This window comes from Erpetoichthys calabaricus, chromosome 17 (genome assembly GCF_900747795.2).
Source record: "Erpetoichthys calabaricus chromosome 17, fErpCal1.3, whole genome shotgun sequence".
Classification (NCBI taxonomy): Eukaryota; Metazoa; Chordata; class Cladistia; order Polypteriformes; family Polypteridae; genus Erpetoichthys; species Erpetoichthys calabaricus.
Genome location: NC_041410.2, coordinates 14,959,598 through 14,978,370, shown reverse-complemented (window position 1 = coordinate 14,978,370; position 18,773 = coordinate 14,959,598). Strand labels below are relative to the sequence as shown.

Sequence of the window (18,773 nt, the reverse complement as noted above, 5' to 3'; positions counted from 1 at the left end):
GTTCTCGTCCATATTGTTCTAGCATTCTAATGATTCCTTGATACACTTGGGAATGAATATTCTCCTATCCAGGCGCTGAGTTAGGAAATCAGCACAAAATCCTGATGCTTCTTCCACCGTACTTCACTGTCGAGATGAGGTTTTCATGTTGGCATGCAGTGCCCATTACTGCGTATTCCTCCTGAATAACTAGACCTTAGTTTCATCGGTCCACAGAACATTTTCCCAACGGCATCATAAAGCATCAAGATGGTCTTTGAAAAACTTCAGACATGCACCAATGGTTTTTTTGGGGAGAAGTGGCTTCCTCCTTGGTATCCCGCTAGGGCCTGCTTAATGTTTTATGGATAGTAGACTCATGAACACATATGTTAACCTGTGACTCCTTCAGTTCTTTAGCTCTTTCTCTTATGTTCATTTTTACCTCATTGTGCATTCTGTGCTGTGCCTTTCGAGTCATCTTGGATGGGCACCGACTTCATTTTAGGGGATTTGCATACATTTCAGTCACATAACACTTTATCTACATCATCCCCCCATTTCAGGGCACCATAATGTTTGGAACACAGCAATGGCAGGTCTGTTACAGCCGTCATATTTAGGACTTTGTCGCATATCCCTCACATGCAATGATAGTTTGAAGTATTTGCGATTCATCAACATCATCAGGTGCTGAGGGTTTTCTCTGGTGCTGCTCTGCCAAGCTTCTCATGCAGCCATCTTCTGCTCCTGCTTGTTTCGGGGGCTTGTTTCCTAAAGTCTTCTGCTTCTGCTCAATTGGATTTAAATTGGGTGACTGTCTTGGTAATTCAAGAATTTTCCATTTTTTAGTTTTGAAAAACTCCTGTGTTGCCTCAGCAGTATGTTTAAGGTCTTAATCTTGTAGGAGACATTTACTGGAACTTGAGCAGATCAGACGTTTCTACACACCTCAGAATTCATTGTGCCGCTTCCGTCTGCAGATCCATCATCATTGAAGAGCAGTATGCCAGGGTCTGCGGCAGTCTTACATGCCCAAGCCATAACAACCCCAGCACCATGTTTAACAGATGAGGTGGTCTGCTTTGGATCTTCTTCATTTCCTGTTTGTCTCCATAGTTTGCTGTTGCCGTCACTCTAATCAGGTTTGTCTTTGTCTCGTCTGTCCACAAAACCTTTTCCCAGAATTCTGCAAGCTCTTTGAAGTTCTTTTTAACAAACTGTAATCTGGCCATCCTGTTTTTGTGGCTGACAAGTGGTCTGCATCTTGCAGTGTGTCCTCTGTATTTCTGTTCATGAAGTCTTCTGCTGATAGTCATCTCTGACATGTCCACATCAGCCACCTGAAGACTGTTCATAGGTCTGTCAGACAGGCATTTGAAGGCTTCTTCTTTACCATAGTGAGGATTCTTCTGTCATCAGCAGTGGAGGTCTTCCTTGGCCTAGCAGGCCCTTAGCGATTACTGAGCTCACTAGTGTGTTCTTTCATCTTCATGATATTCCAGACAGTTGATTTAGATCATCCATACGTGTCTCTAATTGTTTTATTCTTGTTTTTCAGCCTCATAATGGCTTCTTTGACTGTCATTGGCACAGCTCTTGTCCTCATGTTTCAAAATGGCAACTACAGACTTCAAAGCGTAGAACAGGCTGAGGTATCTTATGAAGCAATGAAACACAGCTGAGGAATCACAAACACCTGTGACACCAATTGTCCCAAACATTATGGTACCCTTTAATGGATGGACCAGGTAGAAAAAGTGTTGTCATTTCTATATGGTTTGACCAAAATATCTGCAAATGCCCTTAAATGAAAGCCTGCAATGTGCAATGTTTAATCACATCTGAAGTATTTGATTTGTCATTTTAAACTGTGGAGCAAAGGGGTAAATCAAGAAAAAATGTCTTTGTCCCAAACATTATGGAAGGCACTGTCTATCATAAAGTATAAGAAGTAGAGAAATAAAGTGATGTTTCCTAAGATGATGGTCAAATACAAGCAAGTCAAAGAAAAGGCAAGAAGTCTGCTTGTTCCAATCATTTAGAGCCAGATAAACGGAGAACCATTTGCCTACGATCTCCACGAGAGACTAAACTGATTGAGCAGAATTCCAATGCTGATTATCCAAAGGAAGAGAAAATATGAGATGAGATGATGATTCTTATGTCTTGGCTTGCCAAGAGCTTCCTAGAAGTCATAAAACGTGCATCTTTTGGATTATAAATATAGCATGCTCTTACTATGCAGTACATGTGCTTGGTCTGCTATATACAGTATAAAGACTACATTACTGTAGAAATCGAGGGATGTCAAAGATAGACACTATTTTAATTCAGTCGGAATGTGCAAAATTTTTAATTTTATGAAATGTTGTGTTCAATTGGATATAATTAAAAAATTAAAAGTTCAACTAACTTGGTGTCAAAATGAAATTTTGTAAAAGGAAATACAATAAAACAGAAAGTGTTCAAAAGCAGCACAGTAGTTGACCGTATTATACCTGACTCATCCATTATCAGCGAAGCTTCGCTCTCATCAACGATGTAACCCAGCAGCATTATGGACACGGCTTTCAGGAGTTCATCCTCGACTTTCATATAATAAGAGACTTTCTGCAAACAATTTTCTTGACGAAGAAGTTGTCTGTTTTCTGGCACCTTGGCAGCATTGTGCAGGATACAAAGGGAAGCTTTTACCAAGTAGTACACATTCTGCCAAATTGGAGGAATAACAACAACATTTAATCAAAAATTGCTTCATATGATTTAAAATTATTTAGACATCTGAAACTGTATCTATCTATCTATAAATTTTATTGTGCCTTTCATGTTTATCTATCTATCTATCTAGATATCTATTATATTGTGCCTTTCATCTATCTATCTATCTATCTATCTATCTATCTATCTATCTATCTATCTATCTATCTATCTATCTATCTATCTATCTATCTATCTATCTATCAATATAATATAATATCCATCCATCCATTATCCAACCTGCTATATCCTAACTACAGGGTCATGGGGGTCTGCTGGAGCCAATCCCAGCCAACACAGGGCACAAGGCAGGAAACAAACCCCAGGCAGGGCGCCAGCCCACCACAGGACGCACACACACACCAAGCACACATCCATCCATCCATTTTCCAACCGGACGAATCCGAACACAGGGTCATGGGGGTCTGCTGGACCCAATCCCAGCCAACACAGGGCGCAAGGCAGGAAACAAACCCCGGCAGGGCGCCAGCCCACTGCAGTGCACACACACACACACACTCCAAGGACACACTTAGGACAATTTAGGATCGCCAATGCACCTAACCTGCATGTCTTTGGACTGTGGGAGGCACCCGGAGGAAACCCACGCAGACATGGGGAGAACATGCAAACTCCACGCAGGGAGGACCCGGGAAGTGAACCCGGGTCTCCTAACTGCAAGGCAGCAGTGCTACTACTATGCCACCGTGCCACCCTATAATATAATATAATTAATATCATATAATAATAATCACATTTTTTTCAAAGTACTCAAAGAGCTTTACACAGTGAGTGGGGGGCCACTTCAACCATCACTAAAGTGCAGCATCCACCTGGATGACACGATTGCCATTTTTGCACCAGAACACTCACCACACATTAGCTGTGTTGTGCTGAAGCGGTGAGAGATAGTTAGCCAATAAGAGACAGAATCATTCGGCCTCCATAAAAACCTGGGTGTTCCAGAAGGAGGTGTCATTTACTGGCTCACGTGACCTGCCGAATGCAGCGCTGCTAGCTATGACTTGGCTATCTAAACCCTCCATTTAAAAATTGCCTGAGTTTTCATGCACAACAAGTTGTTTTGTTTTGTATTTTGCTTTTATATCCAGGCCATGAAAGGGATAACATGATTGGCACCCCAAAATTTCTTTGAGTCTTGGAATTGTCATTCCTGATCCTTGTCACAATACATATCAGATTAACACATAGAAAAGAATCAAAAATGAACAAAAACAATGCAAAATATGAATTTGAACCCTTGGCAGACATATAACAACATATCTACAATACTGGATTTGAATCCCAAGCCCAGTTGTCTCTGTGGAGTCTTTACTCTCTTTCGGTGTATGGATGGTCTCCCTCCAGGTAGTTACCTTTCCCTTCTGCATCCCCAAAGATGTACCTATTAAGTTAGTGGGGCATTCCAGTTTGAGTTAGGGTGTGTACATTGGCACTTTACCTGGGATTGTTCACCCCTTGTCCTAAGTGCTGCCATAATAAGATCCAGTCCTCTGTGACCCTGGACTGAATTAAGCCAGTTTGAGAATGTAGAACACATACAGTATATACAGAAGTTTTTTGTGTTCCCTTATTATTGTCATTAAATGGCTGAGTTCAAAAAACACAGCTGCAAAAACACTTCCAATTTTGCCTAACAGAGGGGGAAAACGCCGTCAAAATACCCTGACTAGAATCCCAAAGGGCCAAGATAAATCTTGATAAGAATATTTCCAGAAAAACCTATGGAGGCACAAAGTTCCGAAGAGCACAAGGAGTTGCCTGAAAGTCAAGGGTAAATACAGAAAACAGAGTCCCAATACAATATTCAAAAAATCAAAGTCAAGTAGGAGCAGAGGTTCAAAAAATCAGTTACACAGTCACAATACAAAAAATACAAAGGCGAAGTCGAGAAACGCAGCACAGGTTCAATATCCAGAAAATCAAAAGGCAGCAGCATAGACAAAGATACTCACAAGAACTCTCCATTCCAGCGAGTTCAATGAACCACGAGGAATCATGGGGAGGCCCTCCCTTAAAAAAGATGGAGGGTCGTTCTTAGTGTTGATGGGCATGTGGCCCCACCCCTTGTGGGACAACCCACAAAGCACAAGGGACATAACTAAGGCCCTCCCCCTTTTCTAACATACACACAGAAGAATCTTATATATAAACGTCTACACGTGTGTGCACTGTATGTCCATCCTGGAAGTGAGTGGTGGAGTCGGGGTAAGGGCTCCACCTCCAAGGGTATCTAAGTGATGCAAAAATGAACAAATATAAAAATGAATAAACAAATGTTGTCACATGCATGCTTATGGGAGACAGCTTAAGGGCTCAAGTGATAGTAATTGCCCGCTGGTTGGTGTTGTTCTATAATGACTTTTCTCTTCCTCCCTCTGCAGCATGGGAGATTGATGACATCACCATCTCTGACATCACTTCCGTCGCGTTGCCCTCCTGGACCTGCCCACACTCTATAAGACCAGATACACCGCCATCTTGAATCAGTCTACCTCCGGACTCCCATCTCAAAAGATGTTCTCGTGTTGTCTTTGGCTTTTCATTCATTCCATTATACGGGGTTCACCACGGTGCCCCAACTCTTCTTCTGGCTTCTTTGTGCTTTATTACAATGTATACAAATATAAGTTCATATGCCCGTCTTATATATAAACATATACACGTGGAAGTGTGTGTGTCTGTCCGGCCCGGAAGTGAGAGGTGGAGTTGGGCTAAGGGCTCCACCTCCAAAGATACACAAGCGAGGCGAGCACGTCGGCATAACGAAACCTCTGAAGAAAGACTCACTTGTTTAGCAGCTAATACAGAAGTGAGGTGAAAACGGTATCCCTTTTACTTTTCCTCCCGCTGCTAATATACAAGCGAGACGAGCACATCGGCAAAACGAAACCTCCTAGGAGAGAGACGCCCAGAGTAGCTCCTTTCAATTACCTGACATCTTTACATTTCAATTTTTTTCTGACAATTTCAATAGTTTCTAAGACCCCGTGCTTTTTACAGCATAGGCTTGCACACCTGGTATACATCCATCCATCCAGTTTCCAACCCGCTGAATCCGAACACAGGGTCACGGGGGTCTGCTGGAGCCAATCCCAGCCAACACAGGGCACAAGGCAGGTAACCAATCCTGGGCAGGGTGCCAACCCACCGCAGGACACACACAAACACACCCACACACCAAGCACACACTAGGGCCAATTTAGAATCACCAATCCACTTAACCTGCATGTCTTTGGACTGTGGGAGGAAACCGGAGCGCCCGGAGGAAACCCACGCAGACACGGGGAGAACATGCAAACTCCACGCAGGGAGGACCCGGGAAGCGAACCCAGGTCCCCTAACTGCAAGGCAGCAGCGCTACCACTGCGCCACCGTGCCGCCCCCTAGTATACATGATAAATAAAATAAACATTAATACAATAAAATGATACAAAATTAAACAAGACAGATATGAAACTGTTATACTATGTGTTTTTTTATTTAAGTTTAATGTCACTGTTCTCTGTGCCCACTGTTATGGATTCATTCATACATACAGACCAAATATGGTCAGCATTTAGAATGGCCGAGCCAAGCACAGGGCTAGAGAGACACAGACAACTGAAGAATTGAATGGTCAGCCTAAAGACAGACTGGTATATTTCTGTCTTCTGTCAGCACAAAAAAACCTTTCCTTGTTGGGAGGATAGATAGATAGATAGATAGATACTTTATTAATCCCAATGGGAAATTCACAAGAACTGTATGTAGGCATTGTGCTATTCCTGTATGTTTGAAGGTGGGGTTTGAGTACTGTCCTGTCCTTGTTTGGATCCGGAGCCAAGAGCCTGCACATGGAGCAACCAGTATATAAGAATGGACACCTACGGCCAACACTTTGAAGCTTCCGGGCGGAAGAGTATGTCTTCCGTCTGAGGCCAGACAGAAGATTCTGTTTTCTGTCCGGCTAAAATCCTTTCAGCGTGGCGACGAAAGATGACGGACTGCACAGATCAAGATTTCCACGGCTTGATATGTCTGTCATAAGCTTCCCGTCTGTAATACCGCGTGAACCCGTCAGTAAAGAGCTAGATTATCCTTCTGTTCTCATGTAATCTTTTAACCGTTATATTGCATGCTGGGGAGGGATAATACCTTTTTATTTAAATTCAGGTTAATTAAAACGCCGTAATTGAAAAGAACACATTTCCAGAGAGCTAATGCCTCTTAAGGAAACAGAAATACAACTGTGAACAACAGCCAAGGGGAAAATGCTGGCTGAAACATGACAATCAGGAGCCAAAAGCAGGGCCATCTTAACGTATGGGCGCAATGGGGCCCCAAGAGCATAGCAGCCCATGATGTTTCTGATGCCTATGTATGCTTCTCTTTTGCTATTAAAACAGGGGGCCCAGAACACTACTTTGCCGGTAATGCTGTTAAGATGGCCCTGGCCAAAACAAAGACAATAAGGGTTTTGATTATAGAATTTACTGTTCCTGAACATTCATATAAGGCACTAGAAATACGTCATCTGCAGTTTTCTGCACAGGTCATCGCCCTTCAAGAAACACACAAAACAGCACTTGAAGCCGTGCAGAGGAGAGCAACCAAATGCATCATGGGACTTAAAGACATCTTACTACGACAGACTCAAATCACTAAACCTGTTTAGCCTCAAGCTGGGGAGGCTGCGTGGGGACCTAATCCAGGTCTTCAAAATTCACAAAGGCCTCGATAAAGTAGATCTAACAGAATTCTTTCTATTCAATGGTGAATCGCATCCTTGTAGATACCAATGGAAATTAAGGGCAAGTGCATTTAGGACTGAAGCTAGGAAGCACTTCTTCACACAAAGAGTTGTGGGACTCTGAAGCAAATTACTGAGACGTGGAGATGAAACACAAACCTTGACAACCCTTAAGAAGTCTCTGGATGAGGTATTGCGACACGTTAGCTATTGGTTGAACAAATGAGCTTGAATTTACTGAATAGTCGACCTCTCATTTATCAGATTTGTTATGTTCTAAAAAGTAAGCTAACCACTCACAAAAGCTTTCCTTCATGAATATAATCATCTGCAGTATTATAACCAAGTGTGCACTTTTATGCAGTCTGCCTTTCTAAGACGTATCATCATTTCAAAAAGGAAACTTTTAATTTGTACCTTTTGGTTCAGTTTTTCCTTGTAGGGTTCATGTTCAAGAATAGCAATTAGGTAATGCAGAAGCCCTTCTTTGCCAATCTCATGAGCTGCCATAAGCAATAAATAAAAATCAGTCCATCAATATATTTAAAACACCGTCTTATTACAATAAGAAATATTATACAATAAAATACAGTGGAACCTCGGTTTGCGAGCATAATTCGTTCCGGAAACGTGCTCGTAGTCCAAAGCACTCGTATATCAAAGTGAATTTCCCCATAAGAAATAATGGAAACTCAGATGATTTGTTCCACAACCCAAAACTATTTGTATAAAAATGATTAATACAAAATATAAAGTAAAAATACATAAAACAAATTAACTTGCACTTTACCTTTGAAAAGAATCATGGCTGGTGTGAGTGAGTTTCTAAACTCTTGTGGGATTGCACCCAACGGGACGACACGTGGAAGAGCGTCCCAAAGCAATCGTAGTCTCCCAGCGCTGTAGCAGTTCGCCGTAAAAGTGAATCCGAAAAGATCGCGGACATCCTATAAGCGCCTGCCGTCGATGGGTGATACAAGGATCAAGGAACATTATAAATGCCCAGGGCCCTGCCTGACTGCTGTGTCTGTGTATAAATAACCGTGCTGTTGCTGTTTCAAGCTGAATAAAGCTTGTGTTGCTAAAGTACTGAGACTCAGCTTCGTGTTTTAGGGTGCAAGACGGGGACTCACACGTCACAGCACACACACACGCGCGAGCACACACACACACGAGCGCGTGCGAGCACACATACACATACACACACACACGAGCTCGCGCGCGCACACAGTCACAATACTAATGCTGCAGTAAACACTATACGCTCGTACGGATGTTGACTATATGAGTGAGGCACGCCGACTCAGACGGAGAATAGGAGACGATTGCCCACAATCTCGCAGTGAGAGAGAGACAGAAGAACCATCAGCTCAGTTGTGATCACATGACACTCAGCAGACAAACTACTCGTACTGCAAGACCTCGCTTGTTTATCAAGTGAAAATTTATTAAAAATTTTTGCTCGTCTTGCAAAACACTCGTAAGCCAAGTTACTCGCAAACCGAGGTTCCACTGTATATCAAAAAGAACATTGCATGTTAGCAGATGAAGTCATATATAAAATGAAAAGAAGCAAAAAGCTAACCATAGAAATAGACCTGCTAAGGAAAAGTCAAGTTCAGGTTCACAGATTTGTATTTTATTATCAAATTGAAACCAATAGAGAATTTCATGAAAATATAAACCTTCTATGGAGTGAGAATACTTTTCTAAACCCCATCCATCCACCCATCCATTTTCAAAACCTCTCTAATTCCAATTCAGTATCATCAGAGGTGAGAACCTACCATAGGTGTACCACACATATCCCTACTAATTACATGGCACACACACTCCACACATGCACAAATATAGAGCCACCACTCAGGCTTTCCTTTAGGGTTTCAGGAAGAAAAAACGAGTCCCCCAAGAAAGTCCCATGCAGAAAATTAGATGAACAGGCAAACTACACGCTGGAGAGTGGAGATGTGTTGCATCCAAATTCAGTGCAATGTCTTCTTGCATAGTTGGTGTGCAAAATCTGCAATTTTCTATCTATATTTTCATTATATTTTGCTCAAGCCAAACAAGATTAATATAATGCAGGACACTTGTACGGGCAGTTTTAACATCAAACTGAATTGTACAAGTGTCAATAACAGTAGCATCTGTTTAAACGCAGCAGAAATCCAGGACATGCTTCAAGCAATGGGACTTAAAATTACTAAATTGGTTTACAGCCTGGGAAAGGAAGACATGCCGATCCTTTAAGCTGTTTCCAATTAGTTTACAACCTGCAAACAGAAGGAGATGATGCCATGGGACTAGAAATTGCCAAACTGGCATCATCCAGGTGCATACTGCCCATTAGTGGTGGTTGAAGTGGCTCTCCACTCACTATGAAAAAGCTCTTTGATTAGTTAGAAAGTGTTATATAAATGTGAAGAATTATTATTATTAACTAAACTAAATTGCCAAAAGTACAGTAGGTGGTGACTCCTCCAAATGTCTGAGTTGTTAACAGGTGCATAAAACCAAGTACATAGCTAACCATCTCCATTGACAAACTTAGCAGTAGAACTGGTCCGACTGAAGAGCTTAGTGACTTTAATAGTGGCACTACCATAAGATGCCACCTATGCCCAAGTCAGCATGTGAAATTTCTGCACTGCTAGATCTGCTCTGGTCAAGTGTAAGTGCTATTATTGGGAAGTGGAAGCGTTTAGGAGCAACACCAGCTCAGAGCCAAAATGGTAGACCATGCAAACTCACAGTGCATATAAAAAGTGCCTATCCATATTAAAGTCCATGATTTCAGAATGGCATGTCCAGAAAGTTCATACACAGTTAGTGTGATAGTCAGGTGTCCACAAACTTTTGCCCATCTAGTGTATGAACTTACCAAATGCTAAGCTGGCATCACTGAAATTCCAAATGGTGCTTAATGTATAATATGCAGGAAACCAGACAGAGTTGCTGTTGAAGAAGCCCATATTGGAAAACTTGATGAAAATCTGAACAAGTAGTGCTAGAAGAAAAGAAAGGAAACTGTAAGTTGTATGCAAAGTAAATAGTACTTCATTAGTGCTGAAATGTAAGCCACAAAGAAGTGGGTTTTATTGTTCACTAATTGATAATATATAGTAAAGATCAGTACATACTGTATACCAAACCTAAACATTCTATAGCAGGGCAAATTTTTAAAACATCAAATGGCTCTGACTTGACATCACCACTCCTATGACTCTATATGAGCGACCCCAGAGGCTTTGCTCTATTGGTTCAAATTAGGTTTATTAGATATTGGCTCATATAAAATATTAATATTATTTGTTAATCAATAACAATATCATTATACAAAAACACTGTTCATATCTTCCCAATAAGCTGTGGAGTAACCATCATTAAATAGGAATTTTCTTTTTATAAATCATTCATTCAGTCACTTTCCAGATATGCTTACAGTATTCCGTTTCATAGTCACAGGAATGTATGCATCAGTTTACATCTGTCCATCCATCAGTTTTCTATGCCTGCTTTCTTATGGCCAAATGGGCCAGGAAAACAGTTTATGCTAAGAGCAATGAAGCACAAATAGTTCACTTACTGTATGTTATAGAAAATGTGACATACAGTAGGTATATAGAGTTACAAAGGAAGAACAAGTCCCAAGGAAAGTTGGGATGCTAACTGAGCCAACCACATTTAATCTGAACAAAAATAAAGCAATATGCAATCTATGGCTGTCAGACATAAATATATTAGAAAATCGCCTCAGCCACCCTCTGGCACCATTTAAAGAAAATGTTTTTTAGGATTTGGAGAAGCACCAGTTTGTTGGGCATTCAGGTCCAAAATGTGACACCACCTTTTGGGGACATGTGTTTTTATGTCTAAAAAGGGGCGTGGCTTTTAAGACTCCATTGTCCTCAGTGGCCGGCTTCTCATTGCAGTGAGGGGAAAAAAGGAAACAAGGCTGTTAGTGACAACACCATACCAGGGGGTGCTGCAGGGACTGGGGAACCCTACTTCATGAGTATTCCGTCTCACCCAGAAGTGCTTTCGGACCAGATCAGAAGTACTCTGGGGTGGAAGATGCAAGGAGCTGCCTGCCTCACAAGGACGAACCAGAGATGGGAGTAATATGGACAACAATTGCGAGGAGGAGTGGAGGAGGCAGTGAGAGACAGAGACGAAGAAAGGAAGACAAATAATTGTGTGATATACAGTGCTTTACTGTACTTGTGGCTGAGGTGATGATAAATGCTTTCTGAGAAGAGTTTTCCCACAATAAGAGAATCTTGGTGCTTTTACTTTGTGTCTGTGCCTGTTTGTGCTGAGTATATTTGTGCTCAACATACATACATATATATACACTGTAAGTGCCATAGAGGACAGAGAGGCATCCCTGCTGCATAACAACATGACCTCTTGTCAAGGCAGAAGTTGCTAGGGGATGGACGAGCAGAAGCTTTGGGCCAGAACCAGTCCCACCCCCCATACGTTAGGTGGCAGTAGTCTCTGCTGGAGATGTCCCAGCTTGGACACCTGCAGGGGTTCATGGGAAGTGGAGTCCAGAAGTGCAGCCCTGTCTGGGTCCCATGGTGTCGCAAGGGGGTGCTGTTGGGGGAGAACTACCCTAGTTCCCAAACCACCCGGAATTGCTCCCTACAAATCATGGTGGATTACCAGAAGCTCTTCTGCATCCAGCATGAAAAGAGCAGCACCTGTCGCTTCCCGACTCTGACTCTCCACAGTAAGGAAGCCAGTGACACTCAACTGGAGGCAGAAGGAGAGGGGAGAGTTTTCTTTATTTTTTGTATGATTATTGGCTGTGTCCATTGTACAAGGGGTTTGTTGGATTAAAAAAGTCCATTATTTGAACCAATGACTGTGCTGGGCGTCATTGGGTCTGGGGTGTGGGACTCGGTGGCACCTCACTACTGGTTACAATATATACACACGGTATACATTTATAAATACATCCATCCATCCATTATCCAACCTGCTATATCCTAACTACAGGGTCACGGGGGTCTGCTGGAGCTAATCCCAGCACGCAAGGCAGGAAACAAACCCTGGGCAGGGTGCCAGCCCACCGCAGGGCACACACACACACAACAGGGACAATTTAGAAATGCCATGCACCTAACCTGCATGTCTTTGGACTGTGGGAGGAAGCCGGAGCACCAGGAGGAAACTCCACGCAGGGAGGACCCGGGAAGTGAATCCGCATCTCCTAACTGTGAGGCAGCAGCGCTACCCACTGCGCCACCGTGCCGCCCTTTATAGATACAGTGTGTATTTATTTATATATATTTATTGTCAGGCAGCATTTATGGGCTTGTGCTGGACTAATATGATGTCACTTCCCTGCCTCCTGGTACATAACTGCAAGTTCCAGATATGGAACTACTTTGGAGGAATCTGGAACTCCAAGCTTTTAGAATTTTTTTTTTCTCAGTTTGAATATGGCAAAACACAGTTGTATGTGACCACAATTTATTTTTCAAAACTACCATCATTTAACAGGGATTCATTTAGGATACCAGCTGTCATTTCTGTCTTTGTTTTTCCTTGTTACATAAACACATACATACAGATTGTGTATATACATTTTTTGTTTACCTGCTCCACCATTTTTGACCAAAGTGTCTCCAAAATTACAACGTTCTTCATCTGTCTTATATTTAAAATAAAACTGACAAAGTTTTTCAAGAAGGCCTTGGGCTTTTTCATTATCATAGCTGTGGAAGAAAAAAAAAATGTTCAGAAAAATATATTCTAAAATACTGCAGCTACCATCACAAGTTTATCTCTTAGAATTTATCAAGACTACTATGAAGACTACTACTACTACTAGTAATAATACATTTTATAAATGTATTGCCATTCCAATGCTCAAAGCTCTTCTGTCTGTATTCTCTCCATCAGTACTCGTGCTCTGCAAACCAATGTTTGTCGTGGAAAAAGCTTTCCTTTATCTTGAAAGAAGGCAACCACGGAGCTAGATGAGAATGCAGAACATTTCCTTATTTGCACAGTTATGTACAAATATCTCAATCCATAGAGTGAGCAATTAATTAAACAATTCATTTGCTTTTAATCTTTTTCTAATTACCAATACCTCATCTAACACATCTCATCATCTGAATCTTAAAATGCAGAACTTTATCACCTCCTCCAATCAACTACAGCCACCAATAATTTCCGTCTCTTGTTGACTCTCTCATTACCAGGGTGGTCCTAAGTGGAATATAAAAGAATGATGAATGAGCATTAGCGGAAATTTTTAGGTTTTCATGGAAAAAGTGAGGATATTTTTCTCTGTGGCAGTGCCTTTATATTTATTCTGATAGCAAAGTGCCCATGTATCTCTTACAGATAAAACTCTTCCATTCCTTCAATGCCCTGTTGTCTGCACCACCCTTTACAATACAGTAATCCCTCGCTACTTCACGGTTCACTTTTTGCGGATTCACGACTTTGCGGATTTTATATGTAAGCATATCTAAATATATAACGTGGATTTTTCGCTGCTTCGCGGGTTTCTGCGGACAATGGGTCTTTTTACTTCTGGTACTTGCTTCCTCAGTTGGTTTGCCCAGTTGATTTCATACAAGGGACGCTATTGGCGGATGACTGAGAAGCTACCTAATCAGAGCACGCAGTTAAGTTCCTGTGTGCTGCTGATTGGCTCAGCGACGGAGTGTTGCATTAACCAGGAAGTCTCATCTTACTCATTCAGCATTAACGTGCTACTGGTTCAGGGGCCGTGTCCAAGCGCCAACAGAAGATGCAAATGATTGCAGAAAAGGTAAAAGTTTCAATGAGTACACGATTCTTTTTATTTAAAAAGGAGGAAAAGCATATAAGATCTATGGCCGCAGTGTCCTTTAACCAGAGTGCAAAACGAGTTGCAAGTGGACGTGATAAGGCAGTAGTCTGGATGGAATCTGCTTTAGGAATCTTTGCAACAAGGTCGACGACGTCATGACCGCCTACAAGCTGCTACGTGTACTTCGCTATACAGTAAGTGTAAACTTATCTACCGATTTCATATTGCTTAGCAGTTGTCCCTGTTATTAACAGAGTAAAGAGTGGGTTGTAAACAATACAGGGAGGGTTTAAAAACGTCCAAATACACGTTAAATAATTAAATAAATATGGTGTCCCTACTTCGTGGAAATTCAGTTATCACGGTCGGCCTTGGAACCTATCTCCCGTGATAAGTGAGGGATTACTGTACCAATACAATGTTACATAATGGAAGCATACACTATACACTGTGATGGACAACACACATGAATTGGCGTCCCTGGCAGTATGGGTTCTGATCTCTTACCCCAAGGACAGGGGGAAACAACCTGGCAGGGCTAAATGCTCCCCCAACACATTAGGTGGCAACATTCCTGGGTGACGTTACCTCTACAGACACCCGCAGTGGCATGCTGGGGACTGTAGTTTCATAAGGCTGCCTCGTGCTGCCAGGGGGTGCTGTATGGATCGTGATCCTTACTTTGTGGGGCTTCTATTTGACCTGGAGGCATTTCCCATGGGCTATGCCCAAGCACCGGAAGTACACCCGGGTCCAAGATAAAAGAAGGTGCTTGACCTCATACAGGGGAGTTGGAGTCATGTCAGGAGAATGGAAAAAGTTCACCTGGGTGGTGTGGAGGAGAAGGCAGAGAAAGAAAGAGAAAGAGAAAAAGAACTGTGTTGTACCACTATTACAAAGAAGCTTTTTGTAAGGTTCTTTATTGTAATAAAACGTATATTTGCACCCAGGACATGTGTCTGTGAGGTTGTGTCTGGGGTTTGGGGTTCTGTAAGGTCACCTACTGCTCACAACACATACAATACAATGCAATACATATAATACAATACACCTTACCCACTTTGATTACTAGTGTTTATCGCAAGGAATATTATGTGCAGAAAATATTACAGTTTTCTAGCAATCACCCCTCATCGCATAAATGGAGTTAAGACATTGTTCTGAAGACTTTACACCCCATTGCAATACAAATGAAACAATAAAGAATAAAAAGATGCTATCTTTTCCAACTGTTCACAACAAACGGCTAACCCAAGACATTTATCAGACAGTGCCTACAGAGGAGATGTCACAAACCCCAACAATCAGTCAACTCCAACCTGAACCCCCTTTCCACCTGGTCCAGCCTTCCTCATCATGTGTCAGAAAGTACTGCATGCATCCTCCCAAGATCAAGCATCGAAACAGCTAATAAACTGGCAAACACTCTGCAAACACTCCTATCTAATGCCAAAAGCAGGAAATCAGCAGCAGTGATACAGAAGGCAGCATACAGTATACCATGCAGTGCATGCCCAGCTGTATACGTGGCACAAGCATCTAAAACACTCACAACATACATATAAGAACATCGCAATGCTGTCAGAAGGAAGGACCCACAGTCTCTGATATATGCATGTACAAGTTCATCCAGACACACATTTAACTGGGATATGGTAAAGTAAAATTCAAGGCTAATACTAAGGACAAAGCTGGCTGAATCATGGCTGTCAAATGAAAACATCATTAACAGACATTTGGACATGAACCCAGGCTTAAAAAAAGAGCATTAAACCCGTTACTTAATTCCATAGCATAGTCTAATGTACATGTACAAATGTCTACAGCAGACATTTCCCAAAGTGTTGATTTTCTGTTTCTGATTATTGATCTGAGAAATCAACCTTACCGAGACCCTCACCATTCTTTATGTTCAGATAATGTGGTTAGCTGGTCACCTGTTTTCTCATTTTCTGTCTCATTATTGTTTGGCTGATAATTAGGGAAATAGAAAGAACTAAGGGGTCTGAGGTCGAGTTAATTAAATCTAAGGCAAAAGAAGTTAATTAGCAGCAAAAACAGGTCACTAATTAAGAAGGTGGTTAGAATGAAAACCTGCAGTCATTGCAGCCCTCCAGGACTGGAGTTCAACACCCTTGCCATATAGGAATCATTTTTTGGTTCACGAAAAACCCAGCCACATGAAAGTTCCAGAACACAGCTTTATTTATTTGAATCTGTAACAGGCTCCATACAGTGAACAACCCTGAACAAACGTTAACTGATTTGTGACATACCAATGGTCATACTGTAAACATAAAATAATACAGGGTTAGTTCAAATTTTGTTAACCTGTTAGTTTTCTGCTAGGTAGTCTGCCATACCTTAAAGATTTCAGATTTCTTCTATACATTAGGATGTTTTTCAAAATGTAACAGGTGTACAAAAATAAAAAAGTTTAGCTGTTTGGAGCTTCACTAAATCTTGATAACATTCATTGTGTTGTATGTTTTCCTGTTGTGGTCCTGTTATATTTCCCTACTCTGTTTGTTGTGTTATGTTATGTCATCAGTGTAAGCCTCTCCCAATATTCGTTGTGTTACTGTGAGAGGAGGTAAGCACGTTGTTATTCACTGTATGAAATTATTTTAAGTTGCTTGAGTTAAATTTTTTTATGTGACAGTAACTGTAATATGATTTTTATTGTATACAGTTGTTGTTTTGAAATGTTTTGAATGCTTTTCTATTAATTTTGGTTATGTGTTAATGTGAGCGTTCCACAGCCTTTCCACATGGTTTTCTTTTGTTAATTGGAGGAATCACAGAGCTTGAATAGTCACTTTTTATGTTCTCTGTTTTAGTATTTCAGGTATGTCATTTTTTTATGTGTATACTGAGTATGCATGGTTATGTATGTTGTTGCAATTTAGTTTGATCCCAGTATTCGTTGTGTTACTGTGAGAGGAGGAGGAACTACAGAGCTTGAATAGACACTTTTTATGTTCTCTGTTTTAATATTTCAGACTATTAATACACAAAAGAGAAAACATCAAGAACTAAAGGGTGTTTGCATTACTCCTTCGTGGTGGTTTGTACGGCACGTTGCATATACTGTATATCACAACACAGAAGCTTTGAGGGTTAACCGAATCCAAAGGCCAGGAGGCAACAGTATGGCGTGTATGGTGGAGACCGGTTACAAAAGCATAAAGAACCAACATCATATCTCAAGAACCCTACCCATAATGAAATGGTGGTTTATCAAGAAGTGATCCTACAAGGAACCACACAACCCAGTAAAGAACCATAAAAGGCCATTGAAGAACCAGTATTATTAAGAGTGTAAGTAGCCTGCCATACATTAAAGATTTCTCTTTTTTTCGGCATATTAGGAAGATTTACAATTCCCAGAATGAAATGGTTCTTGATGAAACAATAGTTCCACGAGGTACCACACAACCCATCAATGATCTACAGTATAACATGCCGTTAATGAAACCAGCATTATTAAGAGGATTAAGTGTATTAAAGTAATAATTCAAATGAAGAAACAGTGTTTTCTTCAGTGTTTTTGACTTAATTCATCACAATCTAGCATAAAAAGAATTACTATACCTTTCCATTTTCCTCAAATCATTTAGAATTGATTCTGCCATATTCTGTTCTGATAATGCAGGATAACTAAGTTCCTGTAATAAAGAAACAGGCTTTTTACTATTAGGTGTTATATCTTAAAATGTCATTACAATCTTCGGAAATTATCTTTTTACATATATAGTGTACATTTTGAATCTTATTAATTCAATACAAAATTATTGGAAGCAGGAGCCTATTCTGACAATGTTGGGTGGCAGGACCCAAATATGGATAAGGGCGCCAGTCCGTCACAGACCACTCTGGCACTTGAATCCCCACTGAGTGACACTGAGTGAGCTGTCACGACTCTCTTACATATGCATGCATGTTTCACCTACTGGTATATTAACCCATACTGTAAGCCAAGTTCCAAAAGTCACTGGTTCACCTTAAACTTATTTAATATCATCAAACTGTTTATAATATTATGGAATTACGGAGTTATTTACAATATTACAGAAATGTCAACTTAACACCCATTTTTTAGAATACAATTAATTCAACTAATTCTGTATGGAATTGATCAAGAGCCCTATTTCATAACATACATTTAAAAATTCAAGTTAGATTATTTAGTGGCTTTTGAAGCATCTGCTATTTTGCTGCTTTAAAGGAGAAGGCTCTTTGTTACACCATGTTTAATATGGTTAAAAAGAAAGGAATTTTACTATGTTTAAAATAGTAAAAGATTACCATAATATTTCCTACCTTTGTCAGTAGCTGTTGCAGTGAGCTGTCCTCTAAATAATGTACAGTATGTTGTTGTAACGATATGCCTAGCAACAAATGCCTGGTGTTTAAATTAGTACATCTCCAAAGTAAAAATGCATGAATGTAGTAATTAAAGAA

The 18,773-nt window shown here is 40.9% G+C and overlaps 1 protein-coding gene across 1 annotated transcript in view; it reads right to left on the bottom strand.

The window, feature by feature from the left end:
- LOC127526151 (uncharacterized) overlaps positions 1-18,773 on the bottom strand; it is a 53,235-nt gene extending 34,462 nt beyond the window's left edge. Inside the window, exons 1-6 of the mRNA XM_051920698.1 lie at positions 18,633-18,773; positions 17,904-17,977; positions 13,100-13,218; positions 10,374-10,499; positions 7,910-7,995; positions 2,481-2,691 (exon numbers count right to left, since the gene is read on the bottom strand). Of these exons, the coding sequence (XP_051776658.1) occupies positions 2,481-2,691; positions 7,910-7,995; positions 10,374-10,499; positions 13,100-13,218; positions 17,904-17,944 (583 nt within the window). The 5' untranslated portion in view covers positions 17,945-17,977; positions 18,633-18,773. The remainder of the gene's footprint in view (positions 1-2,480; positions 2,692-7,909; positions 7,996-10,373; positions 10,500-13,099; positions 13,219-17,903; positions 17,978-18,632) is intronic.